The sequence below is a fragment of the Palaemon carinicauda genome, chromosome 15 (assembly GCF_036898095.1).
Source record: "Palaemon carinicauda isolate YSFRI2023 chromosome 15, ASM3689809v2, whole genome shotgun sequence".
Lineage (NCBI taxonomy): Eukaryota > Metazoa > Arthropoda > Malacostraca > Decapoda > Palaemonidae > Palaemon > Palaemon carinicauda.
This window is the reverse complement of record NC_090739.1, coordinates 55,036,493-55,063,089: the sequence shown is the minus strand read 5'-3', so window position 1 is coordinate 55,063,089 and position 26,597 is coordinate 55,036,493. Positions and strand designations below refer to the sequence as shown.

The window sequence follows — 26,597 nt, the reverse complement described above, 5'->3', positions numbered from 1 at the left end:
TATATATATATATATATATAAGTCTATGCAGATGCATTGCTTATATGTTACCATTTTTCAGTTATGGGTAAATATATGATACTTTAATTTCTAGCCAAATACATGAACCATATATTTTTCCTACTCGCTATTTTGTGTTTTATGCATTTCTGACCATGATTATTGGGGCAAACCACCCGTTTATGAGTTTTTGGACCCCCTTATGTAAAGACAATTATGGGGGACCCCAGTGGGAAACCAGATATTTTTGGGTGGGGAAATTTCATAAAAGTGTGATTTGCAGCAATAATAATGGTCAGAAATGCAAAATTAGCCCAAGATAACCAGTTGGAAAAATACATGGTTCATGTAAATGGTTGAAAATAGGCCAAAATGTGGTTATTTAACTTTTGAGATTTGTTAAAGGGTACAGAACCTAACAAACCCGCCTAACCTAACCTAGTATTTCTCAAGTCACAACCCCTAGCCGGAGGGCAAACCCCCAGACCCCCCCTCCCAGGTCACAACACCTAGCCGGGGGGCAAGCCCCCTGGACCCCCCTTCCCAGGTCACAACCAATAGCCGGACACCCCCTTCCCAGGTCACAAACTAAAAGTAAATCACAAATAAATCCTTCCATTATGAAAAAGTAAATCACAACAAATTCCTTATCTTATGATTGAAAATGTGCTGGCCTTCCCTGAAAATTTAGTCAGAATCAGACCTTGGCGGCCTTATTTCGTTATTTTTTAATTTCACATGAGTAACAATAGCTTTATACAGAACGGAGAGCATTTCCATCATAATCAATTGCCATAAACTTAATTACACTAATTTTGAAATAGATTGATGGACTTACCTTAAATTCACCCTTCCAGACATCTTAGCAAGAAGGTGGTTAACTTAAAACTGAAGGCGAAGGTAGGAAAAAAATGGCTGTTGTAGAACATCTGGGAACTTAGAAAGAAGTACTTGTAAGCTGTTAGGCTAATTGGTTTAAAAAAAAGACCACCTGACAGATACGTCATTGTAAATGCACAGAAAGTTCCGCAATCCATGGAAAAAAAGCATGCGCAGTAAGTCCCCTTCAGGCTCTCAAATGTAAACAATGGACTTAGAATGAAAAACATACTTCACATTTAAATCGACTGATATGTAAGTTATTATGCCCCAACCCCCATTAAACATATAGAGAAAAACAACAAACCAGCCAGCACTCGTCCATTTCTTGGTAAATGTGTAGGAGAGCTCCGCGCTCGATTTAAAAGTTTCTAAAAGTAGAAAACGAAAGAAAACAGTAAATTAGAGCTACAGTTACCTTGAAACTGTGAGATAATCCTCTTACAACCTCCTAACTCTTACACAGAATATGTAAGCATAAACCTACTACTACAATTATGGAGGAGAAAAGTGATTTTTCGGGGCACAACCGAACCTAATACAACTACCTACCCTACCCTGGGGGCCATGTACCCCTACCTAGGCCTAGCAGGGGGGGGGGCTCCGCCCCCCCTGCGACCCCCCCTTAAGGCCACAGTAATTTTCAGGGCACCACCGAACCTAAGACACTCACCTAACCTAGCCTATGGGGCCCTGTACCCCTACCTAGGCCTACTGGGGGGGGGGCTCCGCCCCCCCTGCGACCCCCCCTTAAGGCCACATTGAGTTTCAGTTCAAACGAAACAAATTCAAATGAAAACGCCTTTTGCAAAAAAAGGAACACAAACTTCAAATTAGTCTCAATATCTAACTTTGCGTTTCCAAACCATGTACCTTTGAAACAAGACACGAAAAAATTGCACCTCCTCTTCCTTTTCCCACGAGACACCACACTACGATCACACCGGAATGCTAATTTGTTGTAATCTATACGGCACACATTTTCACAATTAGGGCACTTTTTCTCTGCCAAAATCAAACCATGACGTTGAGCAAATGCAATTAGCATATCAACTTTCCCTGAATAATGTACACAAAAATCCCCATAAGAAATAAAGCAATTGTCACAAGTGACACAGTCGGAACGGGATGAAGGTCCTGCTAATTGCTCCATACTTCACAGCAAAATGAGCTTTTCAGTTTGAAGGGAGATCCGAGACGTGCAAAAATATTCCTTCGCGGAACTTCACGTAAATTGTGGTAACTGGTGGAAAAATAGCAGGGATAAGTGAAGTAATAAGTGTCAGCATTGGCTAGATTTGTAAAAACCGCCATGATTGGTTTTCAAACAGTGTGACGTCAAGAAAACACCTGTTATTGGTTAGAATAGCATTGAGAACTAGTCTGCCATACGCAGTAAGGCGGTGAAACAGCTCATTTTAGCCAAGACATCACACAGTAAACAAAAACAAACACTTAGAAAAAATCCAAGTGAAACATAACTATACACACGAATATCTTCGTTAAATAGAAGCTGCTCATATATTGACTATCATATAAGCGTTCTATATGATATAATAGTGAATTGTAGGTGTTTAAATTCTTCAAGATCTTCCGCGGAGCTCTCCTACACATTTACCCATTTCTTTTAGCGAATTTCATTTTCGCTAGCAATTAAACTATCATATATTAACCCAGTTATGGCAATCATCATCTCAAGGGCCTTGGTTAGATTTCACCATTCTCTATCTTGAGCTTTCAATTCAATACTTCCCCATTCATCATCTTCTACTTCGTGCTACAAAGTCCTCAGCCATGTAGGTCTGGATCTTCCAACTTTTCTAGTGGATTTGGGACTTGTGGTGCCCAGCTAAACGTTTGGAGAATTAATCTCTCTCGGGGAGTGTGAAGAGCATGCCCAAACCATCTCCATCTACCCCTCATCATGACTTCATTCAATTATGGCACTCGAGTAATATCTCTTATAGTTTCATTTCTATTCCTGTCCTGCCTTTTAATTCAAAATGTCACATTCTAAAACTAAGAAAAGCTGGCTTTAAAGTAGGGTATCTTCCTGCTAATTTAATTTGTTTGCAATTAACGTACCTGAGGAGTCTTGTGCCATTGTTCTCTTATAGTTTTCACCAGTGCCAAGGCATTGCTTATCAACTTGTCCTTATCAGGATTGACATCTCCTCCCTCGTAATCTGGAAGATTATTAATAAAATATCTCTTCGGGACCATTATATTCAGAGAAAACTTCCGCGTTTTTATATCGAAAAATTGATTTAATTTTGTAATAATTTCTGTCCGCTTTGACATTCAAGGAAAACACAATGACTTAACCGCTGGTGTTTAGTTGCCGTTGTGTAGAATAACAATCAATCTTCAGGGCGTTTGTTGCTTCTTGAATGGGTTATAAACTTTCTTGTTCAAAATAACCAACAAACGGCAAATTATCGCGTTATAAACAAAAGAACTGTTTACTATAAATAAATATTAATTTTTGGTTGCTGTATTCATAACATAAAACATTAATAATCAAACTAGTTTACATGATAGAGTGTTGATATATCAGCGGCAATCTCTGATCTCTCTTTCGCGCTCTGAATGATTCTCGTTTATTTTCGTAGACGAAAACTTTTAGATAACATTGCTCTTATAGAGCAATATAAGTGAAAGAGAAATTACATCATGACGGAAAATGCCACTCGTTTGTATCTGCAATGGGAAAGGATGCGATTTTTGTGACAGTTGCTACCACAGGAAGTATTTGGTTTTATTGAAATCATGCCAATTGCAGGGTTACTTTACTTGTTTTGGGTTTAAAACTTTAAATCCAACTCTCCACTGAAGTCGAGTGAACTACTTCTCGGGCGGGTCCATATCAATCATCTAACGAAACATTTTCATTATAACTTATACAATTCCTTGATTGTAGCATCTTCCAAATCATATGATCTTGTGAAAAATAATGTCTTTAGTTTCTTTTTAAATTCAATTGCTCCCTTTAGGTCCTTCATTTCAGTTGGCAGTTTGTTATAATGTCTGGGCGAACAGTAGCTAAAAGCCCTTTCACTAAATTTACTATTTGTTCTTGGTTCAGATAGTCTATGTTTGTCACTCAGGGCTACTTTCGCTTTTAGTAAAACCAGAGGAACGTTTGGTATGAAAGCAAGCCACCCATGTAGGCCTAAATATCTTCAGGATGTACATTATGTAACAAAACTGGTGATACTTTTTTTATTTTTGCTTTAGACAAGCGTTGTTCTTAACTTGCCACTAAGTATTAATCTTATATTTCACTCTGTAAACATGTGTATGTATGAGGCAACGTTGGTCACTTGTTATGGATAATTTTATCATTGAATAATATTTGATCCTTTAAAAAAAATTTCATGCTAAAATGATATTTTAGAACAAAAATTAATTGTTACTGATGCACGAATCTATAGTCTTTGAACTGTTTCTTCGGATAGAAGGATTAAAAGTTCGAAAGAGGTCGCCTGGGTGGAGAACAGTTTAAGCAGAGGCAGAGCTCTAGTCTCGCGATAACAATCTATGCATTTGGGATATGATTTCAAAGTTATTAATTATATTTTTGCTTATGTCATTTTGTGTATAAAACAAACGTTAGTTAAGATCGTGATTACAAATCTTGCAATAAATTATGACAAGTCATAGTTTGGACTAAAGTCAATGCTACATATACAATTCTATTCTCTCAATGGGTTTCTTCAGTTTGGGGAAAAATAAACAAATAAACAAACAAATGAATAAATAAATAAGCAATGTGGTGGGTTATCTTCGCTATAAAAATACATTTGATTCTATCTTCCTATCATTTTACGTATACTTTACAAACGGAAGACTATAATCAGGCCTGACATATTAAGCCACATGTGTTATGTGGAGATTCTACAGACAAACAACATTCAACATATCTTAAATGATGATGATAATAATAATAATAATAATAATAATAATAATAATAATAATAATAATAATAATAATAATAATAATAATAATAATAATAATAATAATATGAAAATAACTTTTGTGGGTGTTTACTAGTGTTGATATTAGTGAAATCGAGCGTTAAAAGTCAGTGGTTTCTTTTGTATGTGAGGTCTGTGGCGAAAGGCCTGACCCAACATTTTTGTGTGTTGGGGTGGGGCTACTTAAAAAGTCATTGAAAATGATTCAATATGCCCATCCTTAGAAAACGAAAAGAAAAAGTTAGTCCCGTGAAAGATCTCGATCTATTTATGATCGAAATTGGCACGGTAATCCAAGGGAAGGAGGGAAAGAAAATGGCAGCAGCTAGCATGCAAGTGAACGTCGCTGATGAAGAATGTGATGACGGAGGCAATCAGGGCAGATGTGGGCATTGTGAGGTCTGTGTCGAATTTGGGATACAATGCGATGAATGCCGAAGATGGTACCACGATGAAGAAGCTTGCTCAAATTTAACAGATGGCACAAGTGATAGCTTTCAAAGCAGGAACATCATTTAAAAATGTCCAAGATGTGTTTAGACTGCAAATCCCAATGGTACATGGGTCAGGCAATCGTGGGAAAACATGACGAAACTAAGCATCAACATAGAAGAGATGAAGGTAAATGTACAACGACAGATGTCTGGTATTATGGATATGATAACTGTTCAATACACCAATGTGTGTCAAGAAATTGTTGAGCTGAAAGAGAAACTTAAGGAATACGAACAAGAGAATGTGACCAAGACCACATTTGCAAGTATGTTGAAAAAAAAAATGGTCATAAAATCTACGGAGGAAAATACGAAGGCTTCAGAGATAAAGAAAACATCATGAAGAAGATAACCACGGATGTTGAACAGGTCAAAACCTCTAAACAGTGCCATTTGGTAGTTAATTTTGCGGATAAAGCTTGGTTAGAAAAGGCTAAAAATGACTAAGAAGAGGTCAAGAATGAAATTAAGGTAGAAGTGGATAAAAAGGATCTACTTAAACAGAAGATCAGGGTCTGCAATATTGATGAATATGAAGATGATATAACTGCCAGTATAAAGGAGAAGAATGAATGGTTGAATGATATGTGTGAAAATGAAGAGGACTTTAAATTAATCAGGAAGTTTAAATCAAGACAGAGCGGTAAATCACATGTCATTATAAAGTGTAGTCCAACTATCAGGAAAGTTTTCCGTAAAAGGGACGATGGAGTATATACCACGCTAGGAGGATGCTGCAAAATTTATGATTCCTACAATGTATTTCAGTGTTATAAATGTCAGGAATTTGGTCATACTGCCGATAGTTGTAGCAAGACTCAGGTATGTGCCAAGTGTAGCCAGGAACACCGAACCACGGATTGTAGTGTAAATACGTTAAAATGTCATACCTGCTCAATGAGGAATTACAATGATAGGCCTACGAATCATAAGACATATGATGAAAACTGTAAAGTATGCAAGGAGGAGCTTACCAGGATAAAAAATAGAACCGATTATGGAGTCTAGCCCATTGGTTAAGTGTGGTCTGATAAATATTCAATCAGTGGGGAACAAAACCATAAAAATTAGAAATCTTATTAATGAAATGGAATTAGATTTAGGCTTATTAACTGAAACTTGGTTGCAGGGAAATATTAGTGATAGCTCAAAGATTCAGGAGATGACGCCGTGTACTCATGATTTCTACCACGTACCAAGAAAGGATAAAACTGGAGGAGGAGTGGGTGTCTTTGTGTCGAAAACCTTCTCTAGGGTTTCTATCACGAATGAAATAGTATTTGAAACGTTTGAATATATCTATTTAAAACTGACAAGAAACAGTAAGGTATTGAATATAATATCATTGTATAGACCATCAGGGAGTAATATGAGGAAATTCATTGAAGAATTTAGCATTCTTGTGGGTGTGGTGGACGACATTAAAAATACGTTAATTGGTGGAGACTTTAATTGTTGGGTAGATGATGAAAATGATAATAAGGTTAAAGAACTCAAGGAAGTATTTGAGATGTTTAATTTAATAAACAGTGTTTTGGTATCAACATCAGTAGGTGGTCATACACTCGACTTGGTCATATGTGGGAAAGATTCTGACCTAATAAGAAACCTTGAAGTGGAACCAGACTTTGAGATCTCAAAAACACATAAACTCATCACTTTTGATGTTAATATAAATTGCATCAGAGTATTGAAGAAATGGATCACATTTAGGGAACGGGTAAATTTCGATGCTGAAAATTTTATTGAAGCTAGTGTAGCGCAAATGTCTTGTGAGAACATACAATGTGAACATATAGTAGATAGAGAATGTGTTGGGTGTTATACCAAAAAATATAATGACAATTTTGGAAAAATGTATGATACCAAGTGTCCTATAAAGAGCAAACAAATAGTTGTATGCAAAAATGTTAGATGGTATAATAGTGAGCTATCAAAGGCAAAAAGACAGACGTAAGATGGAAGGTAGATGGAAAAGAGCCAAATCCTCACAAGCCAAAAATCTATATAATAAGGCCAGAAATGACTATAACATCCTGTTAGAAAAAACAAAAAGAAAATTCTACAACGGCGAAAGTAAAAAAAACTAATAGCATGAGGGAGTTTCACAAAAACCTAGATGATTTGATGGGATTAAAGAAAAAATATGTCTTGCCTGATAATGTCTGTGCAGAGGATTTTGCTATATTCTTCAATGAAAAAATTGATAGAGGTTTCCCCCAAAAACACTTAGAAGGACAGACAGTTATGCCAGTGAAGGAGGGTAAGAAATTAATAAAATTTAAGGAAATGAATATGTGCGACTTGTTAAAGGTTATGAGAGATGAAGAATACATATTGTGGAAATGACCCTTTCCCAAACAGTTCAATAAGTGACGCTCCAAACAAGCAAGTTGTATATAATATTTACCTGAATATAATTAACCTAAGTATATCACAATCCTGTTTTTCTAGCTGTGAAAAAACCGCGTTGATCAAACCAATATACAAAGGAAAATGTGATGTAAACGAACTAAATTCATATAGGCCCATTTCAAATTTATCCTACATGTCGAAGCTTATTGAAAAAATTATAAGTGAGCAATTATGGGCGCATATTGATGAGTTAGACTTGTTTCTCAACCTTTTTTTACCAATGGCACACTTAGGATCTTATAATGATATCACGGCACACTTGGAAAATTTAAGAGAAAAAATTAAGAGAATATATACTTGTAAATATGAGATGGAACTACAGACTTAAGAAATAAAACACTTTTAAATATGAACTTACTTTATTTCAGTGTTTTTCTTAGAGTAAATTGTGAAGATGATTAGTGTGAAACTTGTGCCTGGTGTTTTTTGGCAACTTCCTCAATATTTGGTCGAATGTGTGATAAGCAGACCCTCATTTCTTCTTCAGTTGATCGTAGTCTCTCTCGCTTCTTAGTGTTGATGTTATTTAGGGTTGAGAAGCCAAGTTCACATAAATAAGATGTAGAAAATTGCAACAAAAGTGATAAAGCTTTTTTAGATAATGTGGGATATTCCTCTTGAACAGATATCCAAAATGAGTCAATAGGTACAGTAGAATGTTTTATTTTTAGATCTCTGTCACTAGAAATGGTGGCCAGTTCCTCTTCTTCACATAACTGTAATCCAATATTAGAGGGAATATTCATGAAAGGATTTCGAATCCAATCATACTTCTCTGTGCTCAGTGATGGAAAATAGTGGTCGATGTTTTCATCAAGCGCTGTCAGGTGAGAAACAACAATAGGGATCATTTCTTTAATGCAAGTGGTACGCATTGAAGGAAACATCAAAATTACCTGAGCTTGCTCTATTTTTCCAAATAATAATTTTCTCTTTTAGAGCAACTAACTTATCTGCTGAGGTCAGAATATTTTCATTTCTCCCTTGCATGCTACTGTTTGTGTTGTTTAATTGACTGAATATTTCTGTTAGGTATTCCAGTTTAGACATCCAAAGTTCACAACGAAGATGCTCACAGAATTTTCCCTGCTTTTCTTGGTCGAAAAATACGATTAATTCCTTGTGTAATTCATGAACACGAGTTAATACCTTACCTTTCGATAGCCATCGAACTTCGGTATGCATTAGTAATCTAACATGCTGGGAGTCCATTCCTTTGCATAGTTGTTCAAATAATCTTGACTTCAAAGGCCTACTTTTAATATAATTTACTATTTCAACTAGCTGGTGTAACACCAGTTTTAAATCGTCTTGTGATATTTTTGAAATAAGAACTTCTCTGTGTAAAAAGCAATGAGTACGAATAAGATCTGGGTTTTCTTTTTCTGCAAGAGATACAAATCCTTTAATACAGCCTGTCATACATGGGGCTCCATCAGTGCAAATGCCTACGCAAGATTTCCATGTTAAATTCATTTCTCTAAGGTAGTCAGTTATCACATCAAAAATATCTTGACCTCTAGTAGTAGTTGACATTCCTTTGCAACACAAAAACTGATTGATTATTTCACTGCCATCAATAAAACGTACAAATGCAAGCAAGTGACTAGTGTTGCTTATATCCGTGGACTCATCAACAGTTAATGCAAAAGTAGAATCCTGAAGTTTTTTCTGAACCTTTATTTCAATATTTTCAGATAAATCTAAAATTCTTCTGTGCATTGTATCATTTGATAAGGGGATTTTGCTAATTTCTTTTTCAGCTTTCTCACCAAACATGGATTTAACAATCTTTTTGCAAGCGGGCAGTATAACTGACTCAGCAAGTGTGTGAGATTTAGATTTTAATGCTATTATTTCTGCGACTTCAATTGAAGCAAGCTGAGCCCTTTATGATGCGGTCATTGTTTTCTCAAATACATTGCGCTGCTTCGATTGCTGATCTAAAAGCCTTTGAAAATATACAAGATCTTTATCCTGCAGAGATGAATGTTTAGAAGTGAGATGTCTCTTTAACTTACTTGGTACCATGGATTCATTTGGCATTTTATCGCCGCAAACTACACATAATGGATTTGGTTGAGCAGCATCTCCAGACCAAAAAAATCCGAACTTCAAGTAGCTCTCATTATAGGCTACTGTCTATTTAAATAATGGCGAATTTTTGCCTTTTTTAAATTGGAGTTTGTTGGGTTCAATGATTGTTCACTATCAGACTCACGGCTGCCAATAGCCTCCTTTCTTATAAGAAATTTATCCATTGTGAAGAAATGCACTAAAATCAATAAACATGGTACTCTTGTCCTGCAAATACACTGGTCAATGGGAATTATCATAAAACCCCAACAGACTGAATGAAACAAAAAGGCTAGTAATGTGATTGGTGAAGTGCACTACCATGACCACTCAAGTACTGTCTCAACCGACACTGACAACAAGACACCGAGAGTATGCAATGAGAGCGAGACTCAGACACGTATGATACGCGTAGGCAAGGTGACCAGAGCTCTGCTTTTGAGCGGAACAAATCAGTTAACTGATTGTAGATATGCCCTACTTTTTTAATGTTACTAATATGTTCTGCTTTCTTATAAGTGTGCCCCAATATTTACTGAATTGTATGTGTGCGTGTCTGAGAGAGAGAGAGAGAGAGAGAGAGAGAGAGAGAGAGAGAGAGAGAGAGAGAGAGAGAGAGAGAGAGAGAGAGAGATGATATGTAATGGTTGATAGACCATCCATCCTCACATGTAGGCCTACATTCATCCAACGTTGTTTATATGTGAAGCTTTTAATAGTACAGGAGTCTCAAATGATGTGCATTTCTTTTACAGAAATATACCTACCAAAGACTGAACAAAAGGCATGCACATGATTTTAAGTAAAATTTAAATAACTATTGGCAAAGATATGTAAATTGTATTCATAATTATATCAAAAGATATGTGTGCATGTGTGTGGGTGTGTTTATAATTCCATATATATATATATATATATATATATATATATATATATATATATATATATATATATATATATATATATATATATATATATATATATATATATATATATATATATATATATATATATATATATATATAAATTATATATATATATATATATATATATATGTACATATTGTGTATGTATGTATGTATGTATTTATGTATGTGCTTTATGCATACACACACATGTACGGTATATACAAGAGGGAAGTGTCCTTATTTTAGCTCACAAATCTGGTTACATTACGATGATTACGTATATGATACATATATCAATTATCAAACTTGGAAGTGATTAAACTCCTAAAATCGATTGCAGATGATAGCAACAACGGGCAGCCTGAAGATCAAAATTCAATAACAACATAGCAATATACTCATTACAAGTAGACACAGTGCTACATTAAAATGCAACTATTTTGGTTGAAACAAAAGGAACTATACTGAAAATGGTTTGAAAGCATGAGGCAATACCACGTCATACATCCCAGACAGAACGACGCCCATCACAATACCGAATGCCATCTCCACTTATAATATTAAACTTTTATTAATTGTAGAATTATTATAAATATTATGACGAACTCAAATGGCTGAAAGTTACTTATGTAAACTGCAAAGTAGGCTATATTTTAAATAATTGTCAGTATCAATAAGCATTACTTTTCATTCACGTGAAACCAAAATCTATACCCATTTTTGGTATTTTCTGGTGTGCCATGACTATATTTCGTGGCACACCAGTGTGCCATGGCACACTGGTTGAGAATCACTGAATTCTGAGGTATTCCCGGAAAATCAATCGGCCTACAGAGCTAATCACTCTACAGAAACTACCTTATGCTCAATAATGAACGATATGATAGGTTTTCTTGATGAGGTAAAGTGTGGAATTTTGATTATGTTAGATCTTAGTGCTGCTTTCGATACTGTTATGCACGAGTACTTACTTGACGACTTAAAGTCCATTGGAGTGACTGAGGAAGCACTGGAATTTTTGCAAAGCTACTTAACGAACAGGAAGACTATTGTAGAAGTTTCTGGGAACCGATCCAATGAGAGAATTCTTATGAAAGGTGTACCACAGGGTAGTGTCTTGGGCCCTATCTTGTTCAACATATATACTATCGAGCTATCACACACCTTGAAAAAACAAAAAGTGGGCTTTAAACTATATGCAGATGATACTCAGTTCTACCTTTCAATTTCAACAATACAAGATACAGAGAAGAAATTTGATGCGATAATGACTGAAATAAAAACATGGATGCAGAGGAAAAAGCTTAAATTAAATGATGATAAAACAGAATGTATGTTTTTTGGCACAAAGGTGGCTTTGAAGAATTACCAGCTATTTCAAAGTATAGAAATTGGTGACGCTGATGTTAGGATTGTGCCTGTTGTGAAAAATTTGGGAGTAATGATAGATTGTAATTTGTCAATGAGGGATCAAATAGTGAACACAGTGAAAGTGTGTAACTATCACCTGAGAAACATAGCATTTATTAGAAAATATTTAACAGAGGGCAGTACAAAAATTTTGGTGATGAGTCACATAATATCAAGGCTTGATTATTGCAATTCTCTGTACTATAAATTGCCCAATACACTACTAAGAAAGCTTCAAAATGTGCAAAACCGGGTGGCTAGACTGATAAAAGGCATTAAACCTCGGGAAGGAATAACTCCTGCACTGATCGATCTACATTGGTTACCTGTTAAGGCTAGAATTAAATTTAAGATTTGTTTGTTAACTCACAAAGCACTTACAAGTGATAAGCCTAAATATCTTCGTGATTGCTTGGTCCCTTACCCTCAAGCTACTAGCGCTTCTGTAAGAGTTAGACATGCTCATGACCCATATGGACTATTCGAAATTAGTGTGAATCATGCAATAAGAGGAAGAACGTTTTGTTATGCTGCACCGAGACTCTTCAACGACCTTCCACTTGATGTCAAGAATAGCAAAAATATGGTAGCTTTCAAGAAAAACCTGAAGACTTATCTCTTTGGAAAGTGTTATGATAGTGATCTGAAAACCATTAAGCCTGAATACAAATGCTAGCGAAATAACTGACAAGATACAGAGCAAAATATTAACTGGAAAGAAATTATTTTCACATACCAAGGCCCGCCTGAACAGACTCTTAGTGTCTGATGGAGGGCGAGAAATAAACCCCTAAAAGTAAAAGTAAAAGTAATAATAATGGTGATGATGATAGGATGGCTCTGGAGTCTAGGCCTATGCTATTGGCTTTATAACTCTTCGTCTTCTGCGGTTGTGCAGCAGCGGGGTCTCTCACCTCCTAGGATGGCTTTACAATTTATCCCCTTCATTGTATCATTTAGCCATCTATAAACAGTTGTTTAGTTGATGTTGAGACGATTGATTATATCTATTTTATTATAAAGAATCTGGTGAAATAAGCTTAACAAGAGTTACAGATAGCTGGTAGCTGTTGGGTAGCTCTAGCCATATTTGACAGATGAATTGCTTGTTAGAGTGTCACTGTGAGACGGTCATTGATGTCCGGTTAGACCCCGCCCGCAACTACAACTCCGATACGTTCATTGCGTTAAATACATAACTAAACTATGGTGGCTAAAAAGTCAGACTCATTAAGTATTTTTTTTTTCATTTTCATCATAAATAAAGATTATGGGGTTAATTTTTCAATAATGATCTAGCTGATATTTTGATGAAAAGTATAGCGTAAATTCTCTAAAATCATGCTTAATGAACTGCATCTCTTATTAGGTGAAGTTTTAAAATAATTCGTCCCAGGAACTTAGTCTTATTAGAGATGTGAAGAATGCGAGAGTTGCCAGGTAGTGACTTTCAAACAAAAATCACCGAATTAAGGTATCACCAGTTTTGTTGTATACTGTACCAAATAACAATAAATACGATGTTAGCATTCTGAGAAAAGTATGTGAATTTGTGAATTCAACTTTGATATATATATATATATATATATATATATATATATATATATATATATATATATATATATATATATATATATATATAGTTGCTATACCCTTGATAGTATTTCTGTCATTGAACTGAAAATAATTGTGAAATTATATCACAAAAACAGGTATCAGTTGAATAAATTTGCGCCCACATTAAATAACACATGAATGTCCTCACAAGCATGATATTTACAGTTCACATTTCTCCATCTCCATCCACATAGCCAGAATCCTCTAGCCCAGGCCCTTCCTCACATTCAAAGCTTTGGATTGCACACACGTCATTGATTTCCCAACATGCACAGAGTTCTGTGCAGCTGAGATTGGCTCTTAGACAGCTGCACTTGTTCGTCACATTTGAGTGTTGCAGTGCATCTTGTGGAGAAATTATTCTTATTTAATTGTTGAGTGGGAACTTGCTGTTCCAGGAAAGTCTCCCTACAACAAATAGCAAAGATCAGCAGGGGAGGAAAAGGAGCACTATCACTCAAGGCACAAACACCCTCTTAATAACTTTGATGGTGTAGTTCACATACCTTCACTCTAAATGCAAAAGCGATTAGCCTACTCTGCCTAGTGGCCTGGTAAACCCCACACGTGAAATAAAAGTAATTTGATGGCCTACCTTAGCTTTGTTAGGTCTAAGGCTATTATCACTCATAGGCTCTGTTTCGGCTCCGTTGTCATAAGGGCGTGGGAAATTACATAATAATACATGGACGGAGGCGATGAATCAGACGAGTTTTTAAGCTCGAAGAGGATTTATTATCAAAGTTAAGTTTCACAATTACAATGAGCAGAAATCTTCTTCAAAGAGAGTGAAACAGAACTTTAGATTTTAAATGTGGCCATCATACATAGAAAAAAAATCATCAAAAATGTTATTAGTCATAATATTCTCATATAGCAATATCACACTATCAAAGTGTTTACAAACCAAGGTACTAGTACATAAAATAAAAAGAAACAGCTGTATCAAAAATCAATTAATGCGCATCACCATCAACAGTTAACTAACTGTATCATACTTACAAAAAGTATCATAGTCAAACAAAGCTCTGTTCCTCCACGCAGAACTCTTCTGCAGACTTCTGCAAATATCCATGCAGAAAAGAAACAAAATGACAAAATTCAATATGGTACCATTACAACTACTCATCTGAGCTATGCCTATACTCTACACTAAGTAAGGCGTGCCTGGAATCCCCGGAACCACGCTTAGGGTGGGGGTGTTTCCCCGACCTCCGTGTTCATTGCATGAACTCTGGCGGCAGTCTTCCTCAAAGCATCTTGCTTGAGAGCAAAAAAGCAACCTCTCCTAAGAAAGGGCTCGCCAGCATAAGAATCTGGCCTCCTTTCTTCCCCTCCACCAGGGTCAGGTAGGGCACAAAAAAGCATCAAAACGGAACACCAGCCTAACCAGACGGTGAAATAAGTAAACAATTCTTCAACATCCACAACAGGAATGTCCAAATTCCCAAGTTTCAATCAGCAACTGCCAACTCACAACAGGGGACATCAAAAACTCTAAGGGCATCTCAACACCCAAGTACAGAAAGTCTCTCTCTCTCTCTCTCTCTCTCTCTCTCTCTCTCTCTCTCTCTGACATGCTTTTCCCAAGCGCGCCCGCATGACGTCATTGTCATCGGGGCTATGTTTTCCAATTCTCCATGCCCAATCATTCCAATTCCAATCCTAGCAAACTGCTGACATATTGCTCGCATCACAACCAAAAAAAAGCTTTCTGACAAAATTTTCACAACAGAAACACAACCTACATACAGTGCTTTCACAACAGCGACATTCCCATCTTTGTGTTGTCTCCTCTCTTTCGCTCGCGCTTAAACTAAGCCAAACTCGAACTCTGTCAAACAAACAACAATCATTCTAGGACACTTATTCATCCAAGCTGACCTACATCATGCAAACAAAGGCTCTTGCGTTACCATCACATCATCATCTCCTACTTCGCACTTTATAGCCCTAATCCATGTAGGCCTGGGCCTTCCAATTCTTCTAGTGCCTTGTGGAGCCCAATTAAACGTTTGGTGAAATAATCTCTCTTGGGGAGTGTAACAACGCATCACAGAGAACTAATTTGAAATGGAAACTTCCTAGTGCAATTACGAATAGGGAAAATCATTCCGAACAGATCTACATCAATTCCCAACCAACAGAAAATACAAGGAGGAAAATGTAAATTTATGTTAAAACTGAACACCATAGAATTTCTCCAAAGTCAAAACCGTTCCCAAATTACGTTAAACTTTATTCAAATTATAACAAATCCTTCATAACCTGTCACTAAGGTCAGCCAATAAAAAAAGTCTTTAATCAATTTCCAAAGAAAAAGAAAAATAACTTTAAAGAAAAATTTTCTTACTTCCCTACCCTTAAGGGACAATCACTAGCAAAAAAAAAAAACAAAAAAAAAACAATTATCTCTCATTTTTTTTCACAGAACTATCTCACAAAGCTCTGACATCCCCAGACACAAGAAACAAATTCTCACTTAGCCATCTCCCCTTTTTTTTTTCTTCTTCTTCTTTTTATTCTGCAAACACATTGACGCCGCTCCTGCGCGTGCGCAATTTCGCATTGCTATCTCTCTCTCTCTCTCTCTCTCTCTGCGCATCTCATACCTTCACGCGAACGTATGCAAACGCAAACATTTACACACACAGGGACTTACATGGGTCAAACTCAGCTGACCCAAACTCTCCAAGAATCATCAAATTCTTTCTACCTCGCATCTTTCAGCGAGCAACGAACTTACAGCTAAAAACACCAGAAAAAGAAAACTATAAAAACATAGTATGCAAAAAATACTGAAACTAAAAAAAAAAACTGCTCAAATTCTTAAAATTACGTCGTTAACTTATACATAAAACCGCCATTACGGCACAAAAAAAAAAAAAAGTCTCGTTTGACCTTTGAGACAAGTCACTGAGACTTACATAACTCTGAAGGGCAATTAGCTAGCCTCTTATTGGTCTCTGAACGTACACAAAGCCATTAAAATACTAGGCTTTATCTCATGAATTCACCGAATCACTTAATTACAATCAAATCCACATTTTACGTTATACTTTGACATAAAAAACATATCCCTTTTTCTTTAACACAATCTGACATAAAACATAACTTTTTCTTATCAGACATTAATTAACTAACGAAGGCAACGGTCTGGCTACTCATTGTCACCTTCTAACCCAAAGTTTGTTCTGTTGATATGATTCCCTCAATACTCAAAAATAAGTAAATAACTTAAGAACTCATTACATGAATCAGAGTTTATTGCTTGACTAAGCCATTGAGTTTCTTTAAGGTGTGGTAGGACTGACAACTTTGCCAGCTCCTCCCCCTCTGTCCACTTTATGATGGCTGAGCCATTGTCTTTCACTGGGCCGGCGTCCTGCAACCTTACCGTTGCCGGTGGGTTGCCGGGGCCGGCCAGACTCCCTCTCTACGGCCGTTGTCCGGCTGCCAGTAGCTATGTTAGCTGCAGGCAGCCATGACAACTGCCGGTGTCTGTCGGCAACTATGGTCTCTGCTGGTGGCTGGCGACTGGCGGCAGCCAAGATGGCTGCCGGTGGCTGGCAGCTGGCGGCAGCCATGATGGCTGTGAGTGGGAAGTCACTTCTGTCCTCAAAGTTCTTCAGTTCTCCCTTGGACTGCTAACCACAGGTTCTGTTGCCGGACCGACTGTACTGGTACTGCCGGAGGCTAGCCTGCCGGCAGGGTATCGGCCGCACCTTGCCGGCAATAGTACTGTGGCTGGATGGAAGCCAGAATGGTACATTCTCCCCTTTCATTTGAACCTTCTTTATGGAGAAAGGCAGTAAAATTAGACTTTTCTACATCCTTAATTACTGTATACATACCCAGTAAGGAGTAGCTTTTACTCCATGCTATCTCTCTCTCTCTTTTAGCTAGCATGCTGGATATGCCGGCATGATCTAGCTATGCCGGCGCCATGCCAGTTGAACTACAGTATATGCTATAAAGGTAGCCAGTATACTGCAGATAGAAAACTACTATATATATTATACTAGTAGTTATTTCAAATATATCTTGGGTATCCCTACACAGGTATTTGCTGAGCCCAATCCCATATTGAATGAATATAATTTCTCCAATATTCTGATTAGAAAACGGATTTTGAGCGAAGCGAAAAATCTATTTTTGGGTGAGATAGCCATGGCGTCCTGATGGAAGGTTCCTGTTTGGTAGCTTCCTTGGGTATAAGACTACTAAGATATTCCCAGAGAATTTAACCACAGGTTATCACAGAATTCTAACTTCTGGAGCGAGTATCTCAAAGGTTTCCCTTTAAGACATCGTAATACAACAGGGGACACGCATGTCTGGTCGTGCCACATAGCTATCTCCACCCCGAACAGAGTTAACGCTTCGGTGTGTAAGGGCTGAGAATAGCTGGGAGCCGTTCCACAGCTAATCTCACTCGTGGCTACTACTGATACTCGAGACGTAAACAAACGGATGCCATTGCTCTAATGACGTCACGAGCGTCTTTATCCTGGCGCCAGTTGCTGCCCATCACCATGATACAATTGTGTAGGGTGGGAACAAACTGACGAAGTAGTAGGGAGGGTCCATCAGGACGCCATGGCTATCTCACCCAAAAATAGATTTTTCGCTTCGCTCAAAATCCGTTTTTTGGGCTCAAGCCATGGCGTCCTGATGGAAGAGTACCAGAGAATCAATGTATCGTGGTAGATTTTCCCCCAGAGTTAAGTGCCTAGGCATTGACAAAAATAGCAAAGTAATCTTAGGTAAGAACCATAGGAACGAAGTATCCTGCCCCCCATTGGTAGGAAGTTCCCATGGGCTATGCCGACGTCAAAGTGGTATTGAAGGGCTATTCATCTTGACAGAAGAGCTTTTAAGAGCTTAGAGATGAAGCAGAATGTTTGATATTTGTATAGGAACATTCTGAAGTAGGCCAGTGGTGGTTGGGCACTGTGTGTAGGGTTCATCTCCTGATTATCAGAAGTAAGTATTCGTGTAGGAACCTTACTGAGACAAGGTGAATATAATTTAAGAATAGACATCTTAAATTCTTCATGACCATAAGAAAGGAGGAATAAATAAAACTATGACAGTATGTATTTCATAGTAAGTAGGAGCTGAAAGAGACGCACAAGTAATAAAATAGAAATTTTATTTCACAATGCAGAAATTAAATAATTTACAGCAAAAAGTAAAGTTCATTTACAGTAATAATAATGTACATAGAAATAAAGGCTTGCTCTTGAATCTGAAAGGGAATTTTCAGGATTAGTAGGTACTCGTTCTCGAGGAACGCAAGTCTTTAAATAACACATCATGCTCAAGGCATGCGGCACTTGTGTGACACTATGACATTTCACCTGGGATAAGAACAGTTATAAAAGCACTAAGTGTTTTTAGACATCACTATGAATCACTCGAGGGTCAACATAGGCACCCGAAGAGTTAGAGTCCCAAGTAACTCACTGTTCTACGCAGAGTTAGGTGCAGGTTTCATAACACTACCTGCGGCTACCACAAAATGTTTGATTTCGTGCACTTGTTTCGCATAATGTTTAAAGAAAACTCGCGAGGACTTCCAGCCCGTAAAGTTCTTAAGGCTCTCGAAGTCCATGCTCTGAAAGAAGTTCAGAGAAGATGCCACTTTTCTAGGATCATGACCAGCGGGTGTACTGTTCGGATCCGCTCTGCGAATGAAGTAGGTGATTTTCGCTCTTAATTGTTTCAGTGACAGGTCGCTGCCCGATGTTTCTCCTTTGAAGAGTTGGCCTCCACCAAAGTTTGAAGTTCTGCGAAGATAGACCTTGAGACTCTCTACTGGACATAGAGAGACATCCTCCTTCAGGGGGCATATTCTCCAAGGGCCCCATCTTTTGGTGGGTAATTCATTTTTGGCGAGAAACGTCGGATCGGGGGAGAGGGTCACTTCTCCTGAATCAGCAAACAGGATGTGTCCCTCTTCTCTTGATAATGCCACTATTTCGCTGACTCGAGCTCCCGAGGCGAGAGCAAATAAAAATATAACTTTCTGAGTCAGATCCTTGAGGGGGCATGAATCATTGTCCAAGTTGGAGGCGAAATGGAGCACCTTGTCTAGTGACCAGGAGATCGGTTTCGGAGGGGGTGCTGGGCGTAGGCGAGCACATGCTTTCGGCAGTTTGTTAAAGATGTCGTTGGACAGATCAATTTGGAAAGCATATAGAATTGGTCTAGTCAAAGCCGATTTGCAAGTTGAAATCGTGTTGGCTGCTAATCCTTGTCCATGAAGGTGAATGAAGAAGGACATACAGAAATCAATGGTGATTTCTTTAGGATTTTTGCTTTAACAAAGGAGACCCATTTCCTCCAGGATGATTCGTATTGCCGTCTCGTGGATTCGGTCTTGTATTCCTCTAGGAAGTCTAGACTTTTCTTCGAGATCCCAAACCTCTTCTTTGCGGCAAGGGAGAGAAAATCATGAGATGAAGGTCCTTGATTTTCGATGATGAAGCGAAGACAGTCGACTTCTGTACTTGTTGAGAGAGGACTGGGCCCGGGAGAGGGATCAGCTTGGGCTGCAGCTCCAGGACCAGGGGGGTACCAGTTGCTCCGGGGCCACTTGGGAGCCACTAGGGCCGCTGTCCCTTTGAAGGTTCTCAGTTTGGAGAGGACTTTCAACAGAAGGTTGGTGGGAGGGAACAGGTATATCTTCGACCATCTGTTCCAGTCCAGTGACATGGCGTCCACCGCTTCTGCTTTGGGGTCCTCGTACGGGGCTACGTACAGAGGAAGTTGATTGTTGTCGCTCGTTGCAAAGAGATCTATCTGAAGTTCTGGGACTTGATGGGAGATGAAGGAGAATGATCTTGCGTCTAGAGACCATTCCGACTCTATCGGGTTTGTCCGAGATAGAGCATCCGCTGTCACGTTGCGGAATCCTTGTAGGTGAACTGCAGACAGGTGCCACTTCTTCTTCTCCGCCAGACGGAAGATTGGGAGAAGCACCTGATTTATCTGGGGCGATCTTGAGCCCTGGCGATTGAGACAACGAACTACCACCGAGTTGTCTAGGGTTAGACGGATGTGGATCGAGGGCGGCGGGGATAGCTTCTTCAGAGTAAGAAGGACCGCCATGGCCTCCAAGATGTTTATGTGGAACGTCTTGAATAGTGGAGACCAGGTCCCTTGAGCTTGTTTCAGGTGGGAGTGACCTCCCCAGCCCTCCAGTGAGGCATCCGTGTGGATGTTGAATGATGGAGGAGGGTGTTGGAGAGGAATGGACCTTTTCAGGGCCATTGCTTCCGACCACGGCTTTAGGAGGCGTCGAAGTCTGTTTGGAAGCCGTCTCTTGAGGTCTCTTCGAGCGATGGATGCCGATCGTCTCCAGACTCCCGCGGCATCCTTTAGCTGTGCACGAAGCACTGGGTTTGTCACTGAGGCGAATTGTAGAGAGCCTAGAACTCGTTCCTGCTGTCGTCTTGAAATGCGTTTGGATTTCAGTAGTCGCTTGACAGACCCTGCTATTTCCTTCCTTTTCTTCTGGGGGATGGAAAGGCGGTGTGACTGAAGATTCCAGTGGATTCCCAACCACTGAAACTTCTGAGCCGGAGAGAGGCGAGATTTCTTCTCGTTGATCTTGAATCCCAGGTGTTCTAGGTACTGGGTAACTTCGTCGCAAGACTTTGTACACTCTTCGGGCGAGGGAGCCCAGACTAGCCAGTCGTCGAGGTAGGCCATCACCTGGACGTTTCTTAGGCGGAGCTGTTGTACTATGGCATCCGCCAGCTTTGTGAAGATCCGAGGGGCCACATTGAGGCCGAATGGCATGGCCCGGAAGGCGTAGCTTTTCCTTTGGAGTCGAAATCCTAGGTAGGAGGAAGCGTGATGGTTCATTGGAATGTGCCAATAGGCATCCGCCAGGTCTATAGAGACCGTGTAGGAACCTTGAGGCAGAAGGGTCCTTATTTGTTGAAGCGTCAGCATCTTGAATTTGTTGTTCTCTATGAACTTGTTGAGGGGGGATAAGTCCAGAATGACTCTGAGCTTGTCTGAGTCCTTCTTGGGAACGCAAAACAGTCTCCCTTGGAACCTGGTGGACTTTACCTTCCTTATCACCTTCTTGTTCAAGAGGTCTAGAACATATTCTTCCAGAATGGGGGTTGATGGTTGAAAGAACCGCTGGAAGATTGGGGGTGGTTGCACCCAACTCCAGCCTAGACCGTTCTTGATGATGCTGTGTGCCCAAGGATCGAAGGTCCAACGATCCTGGAATTGGCGGAGTCTTCCTCCCACCGGAAGCACTTCATTGCTTCTGGTGTCCCGAGGACTTGTTGCCTCGGCCGCTAGCTCCCTTTCCTCCTCTACCTCTGGAGGGACGACGAGAGGCGTCTCTGCTTGCACCCCTGGACGAGCCTCTACCTCTGGCATGAAAGGTAGTGGATGGCTGCTCAAAGGCAGGGGTGAAGACCGGTGACTGTGACAACACCGGTTGGGGGACCAATTGAAAGGTCTGTTGTGGTTGGGCAACCACTTGGGAGGTAGCGGGTCCCGGAAACTGACGTCGTTGTTGACGTTGCTGGGGTTTCGGCTTCTGAGGTTTCCTCTTAGGCTGAGGTCCATCGTCCTGAGAGGTTTTCCTTTTTCTGGACATGCCCCACTTGTGGAGAAGGTTCCTATTCTCCGTGGCGGCTCTGTCAGTTATTTCCTTGACAAGGTCAGAAGGAAACAGGTGCTTTCCCCAGATGTTGGAGGAAATCAGCCTCCGGGGTTCGTGTTTCACGGTGGCACCGACAAACACGAATTCACGACAGGCTCTACGAGCCTTTATGAAATGGTACAAGTCCTTCATTACCGTGAGTAAGTGGGATTTGGCCAGTACCATGTAGTGATCGGGTACTGCTGTGTCACAGGCCATTACTTCAAGTTGGACTTGATGAGAAAGCGAAGCTGCAAGCCTCTCCTTCGTGTCTTGTTCCCGGCGAAGGAGGTGGTCGTTGAGCTTAGGGAGGTCTTCATTAAACTGACGTCCGGCGACGTCAGGATCGAGCCTACCCACGACGAAAGTATGTTGGACATCTTTCCATTGCCTAGTGTCAGGGGGTGTCACGATGGAGAAGGGTCTGCACTCCTCCAGTGCAGGGCAGGGTTTCCCTTCTTCCGCCGCTTTAAGGCATGCAGCTAAGGCCTTTTCCAAGAATGGAAGAATCGCAGTGTCAGGTGCGACATAGGTAGGATGCTTCTTGCTCAAGGCAGGAAGCTTAGAGCAGGTAAAGCCCCTGCTCTTAAATGCGGAGGCTAGCATAGCCTGGGCCTTTGCGAGATCGAACACTATCTCTTCTTTAGGTTCGGTCTCCTCCTTCGAGGCAGGTTCGGAACGAAGTCGGACGTAACAGTCCGGGTAGGCCTCGAAGCTTGGGAAGAACTCCACATCTTCCAACGGGACCGTGCCGATCTTGTCACTAACAAAGATCCTGCCGGTCGCAATAACCATATGCTCTGCATACCTCCACGGGTTGGCATGAGAGCAAGCTGGGAGATCCTTGACCGAGATCTTCTTCGTGTCTCTGGATCCAATCATAGACCTGATGGACTCCTGGTTCTCCTTCAGTCTGTCGTCCATGACAGCTCTAATCAGTCGGATCAGTTCTTGGGTGGAAGAGGAAAGATCCGGGGTCGAGGAGGTAGACGGAAGGGACAATTCCGTCGGTGTAGGAGTAGGCGGAGGGATGGACGAGGGAGTAGCTCCAATCTCCGACTCGGTGTATTCCACCTTGTCTTCGTCCTCTTCGGCTCCTTGAGCCATAAGCGTCTTCTCCGTGTCTTCCGAGACGTCGGAGATCCGTTCATCATCCTCGGAATCCAAACGGCACTCGTGCATGGACTGAGCCATGACCACATCAGGTTCCACTGAAATTTGGACAGTGGGGATTGCTTCCTTTGGAACCACTGAGTCAGGGGAGGCCTTAGGGAACAACAGGGACCTCAGTTCTTCGGTGGCCAGGTACGGTCCAGTAGCATTTCTCTGAAAACCACGCACCCACTTGCGCAGTTTCTCACGAGCAATGTCTCTAACCTCCGCTGAGGGAGGGTTATGGAAGGCCTCAACTAGGTAGGCCTGGCAGACCGTACATTCCAGTGGATTCCAGAACTTCCAATCCCCTTTCTTGTCTGAGCAAGGGGCGTGAGTCCTGCACGCCGTATGTCCGTAAAACTGGGAGCGTTTCACAGCACAGTAGGCGAAATCGCACTTCATCTGCTCCTCCTGTGGAAGAAAGAGAAAATGAGTATGGGGGAGCCATAGGAATGGCTCTTAATTTAAGTTAATATTAATCATTAATTTTAACTTAAGGAAGGTGTGATGCATAGAGAATGAAACAGTAAAGGAGACGCGCTCCATGCATCTCGCCCGGCTGGTTACCATAGGCTTGGTCCTGGGATAATCCAAATGACCGAGATCATTGGATATAGTTTCCTAGGATTCCCATTATATTGGAACTCCATGGAAAGCCAAGGACAAGGTTGGGATCGAATTCATTCGGTTCCCAGATAAGAGCCAGAAGGCCTCATTAAGGGTAACTGCTTCTGGCAACCAGCCGCGCTAAGATGCACATAGCATGCTGGAAATAGAAGAATGCAAAGAGACAGCATGATCACTAATAGAGCAGTACTAGGTACTGATCTTAGAAGCAAAGCAGCTTATCTATTTGCAAGGCAGGGCTATCTAGTCTTATGATAGCTACAGAGAGGGGGTGCAAGTATTCTTGACGCCTCCGGGGCATCCGGCAGCCGCCGGCACGCCGGAGCTCGCTCCAGCATAGATTCTGGCATTAGAACAGACAATTTTCAAAGTCAGTTAGATACCAGGATGGCGGCCGCCGGCACAACGGCGGCACGCCGGCAGGGAGCGGCGGCTCCGGCAGCCGGAGGATGCCGGATTGGTGACTGGGGTAAGGATGGTACAGGTAGTATCGGGTTGCCGGCAGTATATGCCGGCACTCCGGAGATCGACCGGCAAGCGGACGAATAGATAGGAGTAGGAGAGCCGCCGGTAGCAGCCGGCGGCAGCCGGCAGTCCCTCGGTACACGGGGGGCTGGGGGCAAGGGTAGGGAAGTCACCAAGATGGAGGCAGGTATTGCCGGCAGTAGAGGCGGCAAGAGACCGGCACCCGGATAGAAAGAGAGACAGGGGGAGGGAGGAAGGGATGCAGGAAGTACCGTCAGGGTTCCAGACATCCCTCCCCCTCCCTGAGGGGGTGTACCCATGATAGAGACAGGCTCTAGCATCCATAAGCAGGGGTCACTAGGGACCGGGAGCAGGTAGCCCAAGGGAGGGCTAGGGAACACCCAAGAGGGGGGGGGGGGAGACTCCCCTATGCAGAGCTACACTAGTAACTAACCTTATAGGACACTATGAAGGTATATGTACCAGAGCGGACAGCACAGGGAAGCTCGGGTAGCCCTACTCTTCCACCCTAAGGAGGAATTGTAGGACAGGGGACAGATGAGTATAAACTAACCTAAGCATAGGCTAGGCTATACAAGAGATAGGTGGGGAGGGAGAAGAGAGGGGTCTTCCCAGGAAGGGTTTCTGTACCAGAGCGGCCACAAAGGGAAGGGAGGACACTCCCTAACCTAAGATTAGGCTGATCGGCTAAAAACGGTGCAAGAGTACAGTTTCAGCATGGAACAGAGAAACCTTCCTAACCCGGCCTAGATCAGGGCTAAAAGTCCTGAACTAGGCAAGGAAGAAGACGTATCGCTATCGCAGGAAAGTCGTAGACTATCCTAGCCATAGAGGTAGGCTAGCCTAACCTCACTCTCAGACGCAATCCTAAAGGGGGTTCATTCCTTTAGGGAGGACTGAGAGGCGATATAATACTCTATTAGACAATAAATCCCTTTACTCAGAAAAGGGATCAAGGCTAAATAGAGGGAGTGCCAAGGCAGGGGATGAAGGAAGCATATAGGGGTCCTAAGGTTAGGTTAGGCTAGAAAGAATCACTGACTAGCCTATCCCCTATATGGTCCCTGAAGGCGAAAACATTTGCATCACTAGTCAAAAGTATTGTAAAATAATAATGCCACTATCTTCATAACTTAGTCTAGGATCACTGATAAATCATGCATGAACACTTGTATATAGGCTCCTGGCCTGGGGGCTATAGTAGCCGACTGGTATGAGGTCAATCGATGACCGATAAAAAGCGTCTAACACGATATAAAAGTTCCTAGCTATGAAGACTAAATAAACTAATGTATTCGATTAGTATATAATGCCGGAAGCGTTGTTGTGGCTAACTAAATGAGACATGCAAAACAACAACGACGCCATAAAATGGCGGGTCCGGTAGAGGCACAGCTCCGCCACAAAACATCAATTATTTCGCGAAATAATATTTACTTTACGGCCAGAGCTTAATTAAACAATACTGGAACCTTGTACTCAACTTTCCAGAAGAAGGCGAGGCTGAAGGTAACGACATAGCGAAGATGCAAAACGATAAAGTTCACACAAGGGAAAATCCGTCTCAGTAGGGCAGCTACTAAACAAAGGATAAAGACGCTCGTGACGTCATTAGAGCAATGGCGTCCGTTTGTTTACGTCTCGAGTATCAGTAGTAGCCACGAGTGAGATTAGCTGTGGAACGGCTCCCAGCTATTCTCAGCCCTTACACACCGAAGCGTTAACTCTGTTCGGGGTGGAGATAGCTATGTGGCACGACCAGACATGCGTGTCCCCTGTTGTATTACGATGTCTTAAAGGGAAACCTTTGAGATACTCGCTCCAGAAGTTAGAATTCTGTGATAACCTGTGGTTAAATTCTCTGGGAATATCTTAG

At 40.8% G+C, this 26,597-nt stretch overlaps 3 protein-coding genes across 3 annotated transcripts in view; all 3 read right to left on the bottom strand.

Moving 5' to 3' along the window:
- The window catches only part of LOC137654611 (lanC-like protein 3), a 459,881-nt gene extending 456,614 nt beyond the window's left edge, over positions 1–3,267 (bottom strand). The window contains exon 1 of the mRNA XM_068388402.1: positions 2,965–3,267. Coding sequence (XP_068244503.1) covers positions 2,965–3,180 — 216 coding nt within the window. The 5' untranslated portion in view covers positions 3,181–3,267. The remainder of the gene's footprint in view (positions 1–2,964) is intronic.
- Positions 3,268–8,163: 4,896 nt separating this feature from the next.
- On the bottom strand, positions 8,164–8,616 carry LOC137653964 (protein FAM200A-like). Its single transcript, XM_068387597.1, has one exon. The coding sequence runs from the start codon at positions 8,614–8,616 to the stop codon at positions 8,164–8,166; it is 453 nt and encodes a 150-aa protein (XP_068243698.1).
- A 4-nt stretch (positions 8,617–8,620) lies between these two features.
- On the bottom strand, positions 8,621–9,544 carry LOC137653962 (zinc finger BED domain-containing protein 5-like). Its single transcript, XM_068387596.1, has one exon. The coding sequence runs from the start codon at positions 9,542–9,544 to the stop codon at positions 8,621–8,623; it is 924 nt and encodes a 307-aa protein (XP_068243697.1).
- Between the last annotated feature and the right edge of the window lie 17,053 nt (positions 9,545–26,597).

Coding starts and splice junctions, on each gene's coding strand:
- LOC137653964 (XM_068387597.1), bottom strand. CDS start 8,616: ATGATCCCTATTGTTGTTTCTCACCTGACAGCGCTTGATGAAAACATC.
- LOC137653962 (XM_068387596.1), bottom strand. CDS start 9,544: ATGTTTGGTGAGAAAGCTGAAAAAGAAATTAGCAAAATCCCCTTATCA.